General features: G+C 37.2%; 1 protein-coding gene across 3 annotated transcripts in view; it reads left to right on the top strand.

The window, feature by feature from the left end:
• STXBP5L (syntaxin binding protein 5L) overlaps window positions 1–15230 on the top strand; it is a 366549-nt gene extending 351319 nt beyond the window's left edge. For all 3 annotated transcript variants that reach the window (XM_061193153.1, XM_061193151.1, XM_061193152.1), the window contains 5 exons: window positions 5093–5453; window positions 9822–9987; window positions 12480–12591; window positions 14389–14609; window positions 15189–15230. In XM_061193153.1, the coding sequence (XP_061049136.1) occupies window positions 5093–5453; window positions 9822–9987; window positions 12480–12591; window positions 14389–14609; window positions 15189–15230 (902 nt within the window). The remainder of the gene's footprint in view (window positions 1–5092; window positions 5454–9821; window positions 9988–12479; window positions 12592–14388; window positions 14610–15188) is intronic.
• The last annotated feature ends 220 nt before the right edge of the window (window positions 15231–15450 follow it).

Consider the following 15450-nt stretch of genomic DNA (forward strand, 5'->3'; position numbering starts at 1 on the left):
AGGTCTCAACAGACCTGTAACTAATAAGGAGATTTAATCAGTAATCAAAAATCTCTCAACAAAGAAAAGCCCACTTCTCTTTTTTTAATTTAATTTCACATTAACTTATCTTGGTTGTCTTGACAACAAATTCTCATCAATGATACGGAAATTTGAACTAAAGCACTAAATCACTGAATTTTAGAGTGAAAAAACACCTAAAGATTATCCATCCCAGTAGCCATCACTTTAGTCTGTATCAGAATCACTTGGAGGGTTTGTTACAACCATTCTCAGAGTTTCTAATTCAGTAGGTCTGGGGTGGAGTCTGAGAATTTGTTTTTAAACAAGCCGCAGGTGATAATAGTACAAATGCAATTTTGCATGCTGGGATGGAAAAAACAATGTTCTTTCTTCCTGTATAGGGAAAAAGCCAGTCCTTCCTCCTTCCATGTTTCTCCTGTGTGTTTCCTTTACTTTCACACGACTACCACACTCACAACACTTCTGACACCAGATGAGTAGAGGTTTTCTCCACAAACAAGCAAGTCTCTGAGACACCAGCTGCGTGTTCCACAATTTAACTCAATTCGGACACTATCTACATGGAGATAGTGTCAGATCCCACAGGGTGAGTTCTCAGTCCAATGAGACTGTCCCCTCCCCTTCTTTCAGATGCCAATCCCAAGTCACCTGTTCTTCTGACCTGAGGTTTCCACAACCTCCTCCTCGGGTTCAATTAATTTGCTACAGCAGCTCACAAAACTCAAAAAAAACTGTTTACTTACTGCTTAGCAGTTTCCTATGAAAGGATATAGCTGAACATCCGATGGAAGAGATGCCTAGGGCAAGGAATGTAGGATGGGAAGTGGAGTTTCCATGCCTTCTCCAAGAGCTCTCTCCCACAGCTCTACCTGCTCAACCCGGAAGCTCTCCAAACCCCCGCCTTTTGGGTTTTTAATGGCGGTTTCCTTACACAGGTGTGATTAATTAAACCATTGCCCATTGGTGATTGAACTCAATCTCCTGCTTCTTTCTTCACCCCAGAAGTAGGGGGGTGGGGCTGAAAGTGTTAACCCTCTAATCACCTGGTTGGTTCCCCTGGCAAGAAGCCCCTATCCTTAGGTGAGGCCCCCAAATCACCTCATTAACAAAATGAAAGACACCTGTGTTGCTCTTGTCAGGAAATTCCAAGGATTTTAGAGCACTGTGCCAGAAACAGGAATAAAGACCAAATAGATATTTATCATAAATCATAACATCACACATACATAATATGGTTAATCACAATCCTGGTTAAATTTAATTCTACCTACTTTATTTCTGTATCTGTGTAGCTGAATATGGCTGGAGAATATATAACCAGACTAAAAAGTCTCATTTTGAAATAATCATCATTAACCTCAAGTGGGTTCCTGTGCTGCTGGGTAGTCCTCTGTCCACCCTCTTGAACAATAATTACATATTTTCTCCACTCTCCTCAGAGCTCCAATACCTCCTCCACTGTTTTCAGTCTCAGCTAATGACCACGTGTCCTCTTTCACTGAGAAAACTGGAACGATCAGATAAGAACTTCAGCAGCTGCCACCACCATGTCTACCAACCTGTCTGTCTGTGTCTGCATGGTCTCTACCTTTTCTCCTGTTGTGACTAAACTGTGTAAGCTCCTGACTTGGTGAATGTCTCCAGTTGTACACTAGATTCTACTCCCTTTCACCTACACAAGAAAGTCAATCCAGCAATTTTTCCTGTTTCCTTTATATAATTATAATAAATATTCATCTTTTTACTAGATCAGCATACAAACATGCTGTTATTTCTCCCATTAAAAGAGAAAAACCCTCCTTGAATCTATTCTCCTACAATGCCCCATTTCACTTCTTTTTATTTAGAGCAAAATTCCTTGAAATAGTTATGTTATATTCACTATTTCCAGTTTTATTCTCCCATTCTCTCTTGAGTGCATTCTAATCAAACTTTCTCCCACACCAATCAACAAAAAGCTCTATATAGGTCATCACTGACCTCACTGCTAAATCCAATGGTCAATTCTCAAGTCACATCTTACCTGACACATCAGCAACATATTGCAGTTTACCATTTTCCCTACCTTATAACATTGCACTTTTCGCTTAGATTCCAGGATACTTTATTTACCTAGTTTTCTTCCACCTTTATAGACATTCTTTTTCAGTCCCCTTTGCTCGCTCCTCTACATTTCACTGGACTTAAAACACCAGCATGCTCAAAGACAGACTCCTTGAACCTTTTCTGTTTTCTATTTATATTCAAGCCCTACATGAAATCAGCCAGCCTCATTACCTTAAATGCCTTTTGTAATCTAATGGGTCATATATTTATATTTATAATCTGGCCTATCCCCAAATTCCTGACATAGGTATCCAGTTATAGGGATGTGACATACACTTGGATGTCTAATAAGTATCTCAAACTTATGTCCCAAACGGAGTTCCTAATATTCCTTTCCTTTCTCCCACAGTCTTTCCCATATCTATTAATGGCAATTCCATCCTTCCAGTTTCTCAGGTCAAAAGCATTAGAATCAATCTTGACCACTGTATCTCTTTCACACTCTAACTCCAACTTATTAGCATATTCTGTTGGCTTGACCTTTGTAATATACTCAGATTCTGACCATTTCTCACCCTTTATACTATTACCACCTGGTTTGAGCAAGCCTCCATCCATTTCTCACCTGAATTACTGTACTAACCTTTTAACTGCTCTCCTTTCTTCCAACCTTGACTCCCTTTAGGATACACCCAGCACAAAGAGTGGTCCTGTTAAATGGAAATTAGATTATATTACTCTATTCTCAAAATCTTCCCATCTCATACCAAGTAAAAGTCTAAGTCTTTACTGTGTCCTACAAGAACCTACATGACTTAGCTCCGTATTATCTCTGATCTCATCTCCTATAAGTCTGCCCGTAACTGCTCTAGAAGGTCAAGATCTGTGAATAGTTTGAGATTTTACTTTACTTGCAAGCTAATAAATTTAAGTTGCCAGTTTCATGGATGCTGATAGAAGACATGAGACTCTTGGATCAGAGATAAAGGATAATCACAGTAGCCAGAATATTTTGTGCTGGTTTCCTGAGCCTTAATTCCACAGTACAATGCAAAGAAGCCTCCTCTTCTGTATAAATCTGCTCAGGCTGCCTTAACAAAATACCACAAACTGGGTGACTTCAACAACAGAATTTTATTTTCTCACACTTCTGGAGACTGGAAGTCTCAAATCAACATACCAGCAGTGTTGGTATCTGGTGAGAGCTCTCTCCCTGAGTTGCAGACAGCTGCCTTCTCACTGTGTACTCATGTGACCTTTCCTATGTGTGGGGGAGGGGAGGGGAGGTGGGGGAGAGAGAGAGAGAGGGAGAGAGAGAAAGAGCTAGGTCTCTGGGTGTCTCTTCTTATAAGGACACCAGTTCTATCAGATCAGGGCCCTACCCTTATGACCTCCTTTAAACTTAAATATTCCCATAGAGGGCCCATCTCCAAATATCAATACATCCACACTGGGGGAGGGGGGGAGGGCTTTAATGTATGAATTTGGGGAGGGGAAACGAACAAACCTTAGTCCTTAACATCTTCTACTCTATTTAAAATTTAATCACACCCTTTTCCAAGAATTTCTATCCCCTTTTCTGCTTTATTTTTTCCTTAGTACTTATTGCTATCTAATCTCATATATATACTTATCGTATATATTGTCTGTCTCTATCATAGAAAGTAAGTTCTGTGAAGGTAGGGATTTTTATCTGTTTTATTCACTATTTTATTCCCCTGTGCCTAAAACAGAGCCTAGAACACATAGTAAACCCTCAATAAATATTTGTTGATTGAATGAATTAAGATTTTAGTGGGGAAGACTGGTAATTTGGAAAGCTGGAGTAAGGTACACTTCTAGCCAGTAAGACCTCTTTGAGGAGGAAAATCCTCATTAATTGTCTGGTGAATTATTTACTGTAGACCGAATTGTTAATATCTTATTATAGAAGTCCTTAAATTTAAGCTTCCTTTGTAATGTGTATCTCTGAAATAGTAGAGGCTATATTTTGGACTTACTGAGCTTTTTTTTAAAAAATCATGTTACATCATCTAAACATGTTATTTTTAATTTTAAATACTTTATAAAGTACTTTCTAAATGGAATGTATTTTTATAACACCCTTCCTAAGTCTCTGGTACATGTACACTCCTGAGGTATATCAGCCTGGGATAACTTCCTTACTCTCTCTACATGATGTCAAAGGAGAAAGGAAAGAAAAGGCTGCTAGGGCGCTGCTTAGGGGAGAATCTGGAAATGTCCAAAGGTCAGTCTACCCCAAGTTACTTCCAAAGCTTCATAGTATCTTGTCTCTGGGACTGGTAAAAATCACCCATAGGTAATAATCTGGCATGGATATTCAACCTTGGAGATTCCAGGTGAGTAAACCATATTTCTGTATAAAAGATGCATAAGCCTGCCTAAACACCAAAGCTAGTTTGGATTTTTTTTAATACAATCAAAATTGCTAGCATGAACTCTAGATATTTAAAGTTCATGAAATATCCTGAGTGTTCATTTTCAGAAGAAGAAAAATAGCATTTTCTAGTGAATGAGTCTATAAAATAAAGAAGTGGAATCAGTTGGCTTTTTTTTTTTTCAGCTGGTTATTCAATAAATTAAAATTATAGATTTTCTAAAATTTGCTCTTTAAAAAAGTATGTTAATGAATACTATATAGTATAATGAAAGGATACTGGATTAGGAATTAGGAAGCCTGAGTTCTAGTCCAGGCTCAGCCACTAACTTGCTATGTGACCTGGCCCAAGTCTCATCATCTTTCTGGGTCTCTGTTTTCTCATTAATATAATGAGAGGATTTGACAAGTTGATGTCTTAGACTCTTTTTAGACCCTACCTTTTATGATTCCAAGTTATTGCAACTGATGAACTCACAAATCTACTGATTTATGTATAATACTGCAATATTATGACACTATAGATATGAATTATCATAATATAAAACATTTATCACCCATAGATGAATAGCAGCTGTTTTAGAAAGAATTTCATGTGCCAGTGATATGAAATTGTTTTTATAGGTACATTCCTCTCATTGAAAGGAGCTGTCCTAACATTCTCCTGTATGGACCGAACTGGCAGATTAATGCAACCACCATATGAAGTCTGGAGGGATCCAAACAACATAGATGAAAATGAGAAATCTTGGAGAAGAAAGCTGGTCATGAACTGCCCCTCTGCATCCCAAGAAATAGGAGATCATCAGTATACAATAATCTGCTCAGAAAAACAAGCCAAAGTCTTCTCACTGCCTTCTCAGACTTGCCTCTATGTTCATAACATCACCGAGACATCTTTTATACTGCAAGCAGATGTGGTGGTCATGTGTAACAGTGCCTGCTTGGCATGCTTTTGTGCCAATGGGCATATCATGATAATGAGGTACTTGCCTTCTTTATAAATTATCTGGTAATCATAACAGTGCAAACAAGGTACAATTATGAAAAGTATATGTGTAATGTGCAAGATGTTATCAAGAAGCAAACTGAGATCATTGTTTCATTATATTTGTGAATGTTTTATTGCTCAAAACTTTGAGGAGCCTGAGTTTTTGTTTTTGTTTGTTTTTTGTTTTTGCTAAAAATGCTTTGCATTGTGAATGAAATATGTTAATTGACATCAAGGAATCTAAGGAAAGAGTGATTCTCCAGTCATTCACACATTCATTCAACATTTATTGAGCACATGTTATCTCCCAGATGCCATGCTAGGCACAGGATATATGAAGATGAATAAACTACAAGGAAAGAAATGAACTGTTACCTTTACTATGTTTCATAGTACACACAAGAATTTTCCATACAGAATTTAATTTTATCCTTATAACTTCTCTAGGACATAGGAAAATAAAGTGTTATTTGCATCCTCCATTTTACATATGTTAACAAATTTGCCTGAGGTTGCAAGTCTAGGAAAAAGTGAGATCAACACTGAACAGTATACTAAAAGTCATCACTTTATTTTAACCTGCTCTAGCTATGCATTAAGAAATATACATGGAGGGAGAGCTTGGATGGGCTTTTGAACTGAAGTCCTAACTATATTGAAGGCTAGGTGGAAACAGATGTGAGGGATAATTGAGGGAAATTTGCTGAATGTAAAACCAATTGGTTGTGAAAGGTAATGGAGGTCTTTAAATCTCAGGGTTAGAAGTGAACTTAAAGGTTAAAAAGTTTTATCATGAACTTGGATAATAGTGAGGTCATTAGCAGATAAGAAAGTCAGAATTTAGAAAGACTGATAATGAGAGGTTTGGGAATGAATTGAGAATGAATGCTTGGAATGTGAGGTGCTTATATGCCAGCCTGCAGAAGTTTAGCCAGCAATTTAAGGTCTGGACTCTTAAAAAAATAGGGGTGGAAGATACAGCTCTGGAAATCATTTACGTAAATGCATTAGTGAAAGTTGTAGCAGTGAATGAAATCGTCAAAGAAGACAGTATAAAAAAAGAGGAGAAATAGACTGGTCTTAGGACAAAAATTGGGGGGGGAGGGGTGCATATGTCTACATTTAGGTAGTGGAGAAAAACGAAACTCCAGCAAAGGAGATTGAGAAGTCATCAGAGAGCTAGGAAAAGGATCAGAGTAGCAGAACTTCATGAAATGAAAACAACAGCAGAGTATCAAAACAAAGGATAGAAGACTACCAAAACGATGGTCAAGAGGTAGAGCAGAAAGGTCAAAGAGTTTGGGTACAAAAAAAAACCCTAGATCTGGCACCTAGATATTAGTGATCTTTGAGAAAGCAAATCTTAGGAGCACAGTGGAGGTAAGACTAAATTTCAAGGGGGCAAGAATAGAGGCAGTGGGATAGATCAGGGGTTGACAGACTACAGCCCCAGGCCATATCTACCCTGCCCTCCCCCCAATCTGATATTGTACAGCTTGCAAGCTAAGAATGGTTTTTACATTTTCAAATTGTTGAAAAAAATCAGAGAAGAATATTTCATGATATGTGAAAAGTATATGAAATTCAAATTTTCAATGGCCATAAACAAAGGTTCGGGAACACAACCACACCCATTTGCTTACATACTGCCCGGAGGGGCTTGTGCACAATAGGGCAGAGTCGAGTAGTTGCACCGGAGGCCTAAAATATTTACTATCTGGCTCTTTAAAAAAAAGTTTGCCAACCCCTGAGACAGTATTCTTTGGGAAAATTTTGGTAAAAAGAGAGATGAGAGACAGGAAAGTAGTTCGAGAGCAAAACTGGGTGTTTGAGAGTGTTTTTATTATATTTTCTTTAATAGGGGAGACATGAGTAGATTTGTAAGCCAAGAAGTAGTTAATGAAGGAGAAAGTTTTGAAAACATAAAAACCATCATTTATGGCCTGCTCATTCTCTTACATATTTCTTACTCTTTCTCTCTTTATCTGGTTTCTCTTTCTCAAGCTCTTTTTAGAGATTTCTGAAGAAGGCCATTCCAGTCTTGTTTGAAAATAACGACTTAACTCCTAGACATGCCTTAGTTTAGAAGGAAAAAAAAAAATGTGTGTATACTCCCCTAAGCTCACGTTTAGTCACTCAAAAATGTTATTTCGCAATTGAGTTTTTAGCTTGATAGTGACTACTTACCCTGTTTTTGCAAAATTTTAGTATGTCTTCTTTTCTTAAATGGTATATCTGAAAATTAATTTCTACTTAAATGAATACATGCTACATCTACATTTATGAGGAGAGGAATTTCTTGAGAAATGAAAAGCAAGAGTTTAAAAAGCAACAGGAGTCATAGCAATAGGAAAGATAAAAATGATCTCTCTGTCTCTGCCCTTTGTAAAAGCTGTTTTACATGATAATGACTACTTTAATATTATGTCCTAGTGGAAACTCTTTAGATGTTCATGAGGATCTCAAAAATATTTGAAAAGGAAGTGATTTTGACATGATTTTAGTAATGTGTAAAGGTGTGGCTAGGAAACATGTGGCTTCAGTAACTGGAGTCTACAAATTGGCATGTTCCTGACCTTGCTAAGCATATTCCCAGATCTTTCCAGACCCTATCAGAACGTAACTACAGGACTTTCCTGGCGGTCCAATGGTTAGGACTCCGTACTTCCAATGCAGAACTTAACTACACTGAGCCCAATCTCCTCAAGTCCTAGTTTTCAGATAGTTGCTAGGTAGGTATGATTGCTTATGTGCCAATGTACCCAGACCTAGAAAAGAGTAGAGAGAGATGCAAGAGGCTTATCTATGTATAAAGTTCTCAAACTGGGCTGAGAGAGCCATTTTTAGTGGGAACCATCTTTAGTTACTTGACACTATTTCCTTATAAAAATGTTCTTGCACAGAAAAAAACTATTTTTTTTCATCTTTAAGAGTACTTGTTTCCTAGCCCTTAGCAATTGACTTACTCTTTTCCTTTTCCTACCAAAAGTGATTACACCTGTTGTATTTTGTTGGCTTACTTTTATTATGCTACATAGACAACACAACTTATCAGGAAAGTCCATAGGAACCTCTTCCCCACCACAACCCATTAATCTGAATGAATGGAAGTCTGTTTAACTGGGTTTGTTTTGGACTCATATCCTAAGGATTTTTGTTACTTCAAATGCCATCACATGTATTTTTAATATACTTTTTTCATACTAAATCTTTGAAATTCAGTATATAATTTACACTTACAGAATATCTCAAATCAGACAAGCCATATATCAACTGCTCAATAGCCACACGTGGCTAGTGGCTACCATATTGGACAGCACAGCGCTAGGACCTCATGAAAAACTTATTCCTGTAGCACAGATTTCAGGTCCCATTTTACATGGTAAGATTCTAGGGCTTAAGTTGTAATTACAAACTACTTTGATAAGAGAAATAAGTACTTTTTTTTTCAAGGTGCTGGTTTTATGATCTGGGTTAATTTAAAATCATTGTGCACACTACAATCAGTAGAATGATTTCAAAGCTTGAGATTTATCTACAAGTTTATTTTTCTCTTTTTGGCATTAGAGATGTGCTTTCAAAGCATTGAGATTGGTTTTCTTTAGTAGTTTGTAAATCTGGCTCTAGTGACAGTATCCAAAAGTACATTTTTATAAATATGTAAGCAAAATCATTTGACTACAACATTAGGATAAGCATAGAGCCAATCAGTAAGACACTTGAGATGTGGTATTAGCTTGGATGTGCAAATTCTGATCTATTATTTGTAACTAATTCTGTTACAGCCCCCAGCCATGCTTGTTTATTAATCATGTCTTCAGTGCAGGTACCTTAAGTCATAGGTGATTTTCACTTTCTGTGTATAGAGGAAGTAAAGGAATGGGGAGCAAAGCCACTCCATTCCCAGGCACAGTGAACTAGACCCACTTCATCAGTGTATAACCTCCTCAGACCCAGGAGTTCTGCCTTAAAAAGAGACAATAGACCAAGTATGCAGGCAGCCACTTTCTAGCTGTGGTGTTTCTGCCATAATCAAAGATTATAACTGTACTGTAGGAACCTGTGAAATGCTCCAAAAAGCATTTTGAAATTGCTGGCCACTGCATTTAATCCATCCTTCAAGGACATTTGCTAAGTATCTGTGTGGATTAAGATAGAACTGTGCCCATACTTTTTTGTGAATATGATTTTATGTGAAAGTCTAGTTTACTACCATTGAGAATTCAAGAGGATAAAGAAACAACCGTAAAATAGTGGTATAAAAAGTATTGTTTTATGTAAGGATCTGCACATTGTATACGAAGAAATTAAAAGCTTCTAACAACTTGAATATGAAATGTGGATTTGTTTTTTTCCATTCAGCCTACCTAGTCTTCGCCCAATGTTGGATGTTAATTATTTGCCACTGACAGACATGAGGATAGCACGGACGTTTTGTTTTACCAATGAAGGACAGGCATTATACCTTGTCTCTCCTACTGAAATTCAGCGGTTAACATACAGCCAAGAGATGTGTGATAATCTACAGGTAGGTCAGGCAGATTTATGAATAAACATCGGACACAGTTGTAAAAAGAGAAAAAATTAGATGTCTAAAAGCTAAAATATTATTGAGCCAGACAATAAATATGCCTGCCCTAGAACATGTTTTGAATATATGTTCATCATTGTGATGCTACCAAGTTCTAGTGTGGTTCCAGATATACACAGAAAAAAATAAGAAAAAATGGGATGTGCGAAGAATGTGGAGATCATACATATCAATGGTTGTTTTGTGTGTTTTATTGTTTGTTTTGCCTATGGAGAATCCTCTGAAAGATTATAAAAATCTTCCTCCAGGGTGGGGAATATGTATGTACACACAAAAATTTTGCATACAATTCAGGGAGTTAACGAACTTTTTTTAAAGAAATCTTAATTGTGATTAAGAGCCATACAAAATAAATACATATCCTATAGGTTAGAATTGGGCATTTGTCTTTGATCATAGCGGTAAGCAGAACCTAGAAACAAAATAAATATAAAAGCCTATCTAGCCTTGGATAAGTAAATGTGGTCACAAAATGTTAAAAGGCATCTTAGGGATTTAATTGGTTTCTCCTCCTTATTTTAGAAATAAGAAAACTAAACCCATTCATTACAATATAGAGGTTCAGAGTATAAGCTCTGAACTATTTAAGTTGCATTTTGCTCACTTATATAACTTTGGCCATTTTACTTAATCTACTACCTTGAAGCACTGCTGTGAGAATTAAGAAAGAATTCATATAAAGCACTGAGCACAGTGCTTGGAACATAATAAGCTTTAAAAATAAATAATAATAAATGTTATTCAACAAATACTTAGAGTTTTTTATATGCCTGGTACTTGGCTGGGCTCTAGGAACACAATCATAAACAAGATACAAGTCCCTACCTGCTAGTGTGGAGGGAGAGATAAGTAAACAGACAACCACAGTACTCTGGAAAATGCTGTTATATGGCTATGCCGGTGCTGGGGAGACATGTGAGAGGGGCACCTGGGTTGATGGAACAAAAGGGAAGGGGTAGTTAGAAAAAGGTTGTGAAGGATGAATAGGAGTTATCCATAGGAATGGATGGCTGGAGATGGAAAAGGTAATGATATTCTTGACAGAGCAGAGGCATGCGACAGCCCCAAGGTTCAGGCAACTTCCAACAAAGTGCTGAGTTGGGAAGTGGAGAGAGTGAAGGGGTGATGCTGGAGAGTTAGTCAAGAACAGAGCTTGGAACACCTTGTAAGCTCCTTAAGGAATCTGGCATTTATCCTCAGGGCAATAGCAAGTCATTGAAAAGGTTTAACAAATTTGTTTATTAAAGCTAATATTCTGGTTGCAGTATGGCAATTAATTTTGAGGAATTAAGACTAAAAGTAGGGAGAAAAATTTGGAGGCTTTTTAAAATAATTAAGGCCAAAAATAATAGTGGTTTGAAATAAGGCAGCCAACAGTGAGGAGAGAGAAAAGTTAGCAGATTCAATGGCTATGAAATGTAATCAGTCGGATTGGAGGGTTATTAGATGTAGGAGTGAAGGAAAGGAAGGAATTAATAATTATTCCTGTATTTCTGGGTTGGGGAACTAAGTAGATGGTGCAGCCATTTCCAAAGAGAAGGGATTCGGAGGAAGAGCACAGGTCTGGGGAGTAGAGGTGAAAGGGGATGATGATGACAGTCATGCTGCAAGTTCACAGACAAACTGACATTAGGTCAAAGGTCTGACTTTGGGTTGAAGTTCCTTCCTCCAAACCAATGGTTCTCAAATTTTGGTCTGCTTTAGAAAGACCAAAGCAAGTTAAAACTTTTTAGGGCAAGTTAAAAGTTAGAAAAAGTTAGAGCAAGTTAAAAATACAGATAACCAGAACACATCTATGCAAATTTTGATTTAGCACGTGTGGAATAAAGCCTGTGCATCTGTGTTTCTAACAAGATATCTCCCCAGTCATTCTAAATCACATCAAATATTAAGAACAATTTTACCTCACCATGCAGTAGCTGCCTACTTTGACTCATTTAAATTATCTTGAGCTATTTCATAATTTTGTACGTGATATAAAAATAAATCCAGCCTTTCTCTACACACCACCAAAGGCTTCCCATTTCATAGGGCAGTCCATGCTCGGTTCCAGAAAGGGAACTAGGACAGGAAAGACGCTATGGTAATTGAAAAAGAATCAGAAGTCTAGATTGGCAGTCACTGATCAAGTGTAAATTAATCCTAGGGTGAATATTAGCTTCCCATGCTTTCTAATTGTAGAAGGAAGAAATGAAGAGGGCAGAAAAGTGAAAATTTTAGGATGTCAGTTCTTGGAGAAGGGAAGGGAAAGGAAGGAGGTGGAGAAAGAAATGCCAGAGAGAACTGGGAGCAAAGCAAAAATCACCAGGAAAATATATGGAGAACAGACTGCCTTTTCATGACGTGCTCTAACCTGCCACCATGTTATCTTTTGATCTGTTACTTTATTCTTAGTCAGTCTAATGCTATTTTCTTTTGATCTGATATAGGACATGCTAGGAGATTTGTTTACTCCCATAGAGACACCAGAAGCTCAAAACAGAGGCTTTCTCAAGGGACTGTTTGGTGGAAGTGGACAAACATTTGACAGAGAAGAGCTCTGTGAGTAACAGAAGACCTGTTTCTAGACTAGCGTTTTGCTTCTATACCATGAAAACTATTTGTTTACCAAACATGAATAAAATTGGTCACTTTATATTAGATGCAATTCTAATAGTACATGCAATTCATAGTACATGCAATTCATACAAAAAATGAGTAAGCTAATAAACGTGTCATTTGCAGGTAGATCATAACTGCAAGGCAGGGTGAAGACATTTGGTTACTAAAATCTGAAAAAATGTTTTTGAATCTGCCTGCCTTTACTTCTAGGAAACAGATTCTTTATTCAGAATTCAAGATTTACCAATGGTACAGAATAAATTACTTAAAAAAATCTACCTGCGAAACTCTGATGAACAATAATCAAAATGCAGTAGAAAGATACTAGGGAACATTTTCAGAGAGAAATTAAGAATACATTTTCCAGAATATCTCACCCACCATTTGGTCTTACAGATCAAAACTCCTTTTTTCTTGAATTTTTAACTATGCAAAAGATCTAGGTGCCTCCATACAATGGAATAGTATTCAGCCATAAAAGGGAATGACGTTTGATACATACTACAACATGGATGAACCTTGAAAACATCATGCTAAATTAAAGAAGGAAGACAAAAACGGCCACATATTGTATGATTCCTTTTATACAAAATGTTCTGAATAGACAAATCCATAGAGACAGAAAGTAAATTAATAGTTGCCAGGGACTGAGGCAAGGAGGGACTAGAAAGGGACTGCTAATGGGTACAGAGTTTTCTTTTTGGGGTGATGAAAATGTTCTAAAATTAGATAGTGGTGATAGTTGCACAAATCTGTGAATATGCTAAAAACCACTGAATTGTACACTTAAAAAGGGTGAGTTTTGGGAATCCCCGGGCAGTCCAGTGGTTAGGACTTGGAGCTTTCACTGCCGGGGCCAGGAGTTCGATCCCTGGTCTGGGAACTAAGATCCCGCAAGCTGTGCAGCATGGCCAAAAATTAAAAAAAAAAGGGGGGGGGGGTGAATTTTATGATATTTGAATTTTATCTCAATAAGGCTCTTATTTTTTTAAAAATTGATCTAGATTCCATTCCTAATGTTATATCCTTGGGAATTCTCACTAAATTTTTACTAAGATAGCTGTTTTTCAATATTTAAAAGTTACTTCATTAAAATTAAGTGAAACTGTGCTTTGTAAATGATGGGAAAATTTTTAGTCTTTTATAAAGTAATAAAGTTCCTACAAATGTTTATTAATGCCCATCATGCATATACCCCATTCTCTAGTATTTACATACACACACACACACACACACACACACAGATTTTTGAAAAACGACAACTGAGGCCTACAAAGACTGATAGCAAGATGAATACAGAAGATTGGAATGCCAACTTGGGCAGAAATTTAAATAAATCATCAGGCCTGAGATTAGAACAGACACTAATATGGGTTAAATATGAGGTCACAATAAAATTGTGAGCATCCCAACTCAGCAATGTCAAGAAATGCAATTATGCCAAATTGTATGGAACACCCCCTCACACACACACACACACACACACACACACACACACACACACACACACACAATAAGGCATATTATGGTACCAATATCTCCCTCAGTCTCTTTCATAGGCACTTCTCTTGGGTAAATGCTAACATCTGCAAATACAGATCTATGATAGGAACAAATATGTCTCTTCATGAGAATTATGACAGTAGAATTCAATGTAAGTACTTTGGTGATAAACTTGACTATAATTACTTGAATTACTGACAGAATGTTTTAAATTGCTATGGCTTGAACTCCCAGTTGGGGAAGCTTCAGCAGGAAGAGCATCACGCAGCCTCGCACAGCACATTCCTGGACCAGGTGGTATAGAAGGGATGAAAGGTGCTGCCGGAGGGGTGATGGGAGAGCTGACTCGTGCACGGATCGCACTTGATGAGAGAGGACAGAGGCTAGGAGAGCTGGAAGAGAAAACTGCAGGCATGATGACCAGTGCAGAAGCATTTTCCAAACATGCACATGAGGTAAACTGCCTAAGTAAATAAAGGCATCTTCATACAGTAATAACTTTAAACATTTAGGTCCTGCAAAAGAAAGCCTAACCAGTGATGCCACTGAAAGTAATCCTGTGTGAGAGCCAAGGTAACTGGGATCTCATTATAAGTATTATAACTCCCCTCATACTGGGGAGAGAAAAGTGTTTTTTTAATACTATATTGATACTTCTTTACCTTAGAGGATGACTTAAAGGAAAATTATCCACTGGTTCTGGTACACTGGGTCTATATTGTGCATCAGCTGCTAAAAAGGTACTTAGGTTGATTACATGATCTCCCCCAACAAGGTGTGAGGGGGCAGTAGAGGCTGGGATCCACACACCCCTTTTTGTCTCAATCATTAAAAATCATTTCCTGTCAGGCAACTCTTTAGAGCTTGATTGGTTTTTTAAAAAAATCTTTCTATATGCACTTTATTTCAAAAAATAAAAGAAGTCTTATAAGTTTTGAGATTTTGATATGCATGATTAGCTCAATATGAGCTTGCTTTGATTAGCACTTTTAAATAATTTTTAACATCTTATGGTGACTATTTTTTCTTTGCAGTTAATGCTGAAATATAAGGATAAGAAATGGTACCAATTCTAAACTTCTAAAGAAGCTATGACTGCTTTAAGAAACCATTATTCAGGGAAACCAAATTTATTCCCAGCATCACTATTCAACTGCTAGAAGTTTCTTCCACAAAATGTTCCATTACAGTCCATCTGAAGTTATCATAAGGGAGACTTATCAGAGACACTGTACAACCCAAAGGCTGGAACCCTGGTTAAAACCCCAAGATATGGCTGAATTTGCCTCTTCCCAC

This window comes from Eubalaena glacialis, chromosome 6 (genome assembly GCF_028564815.1).
Source record: "Eubalaena glacialis isolate mEubGla1 chromosome 6, mEubGla1.1.hap2.+ XY, whole genome shotgun sequence".
Lineage (NCBI taxonomy): Eukaryota > Metazoa > Chordata > Mammalia > Artiodactyla > Balaenidae > Eubalaena > Eubalaena glacialis.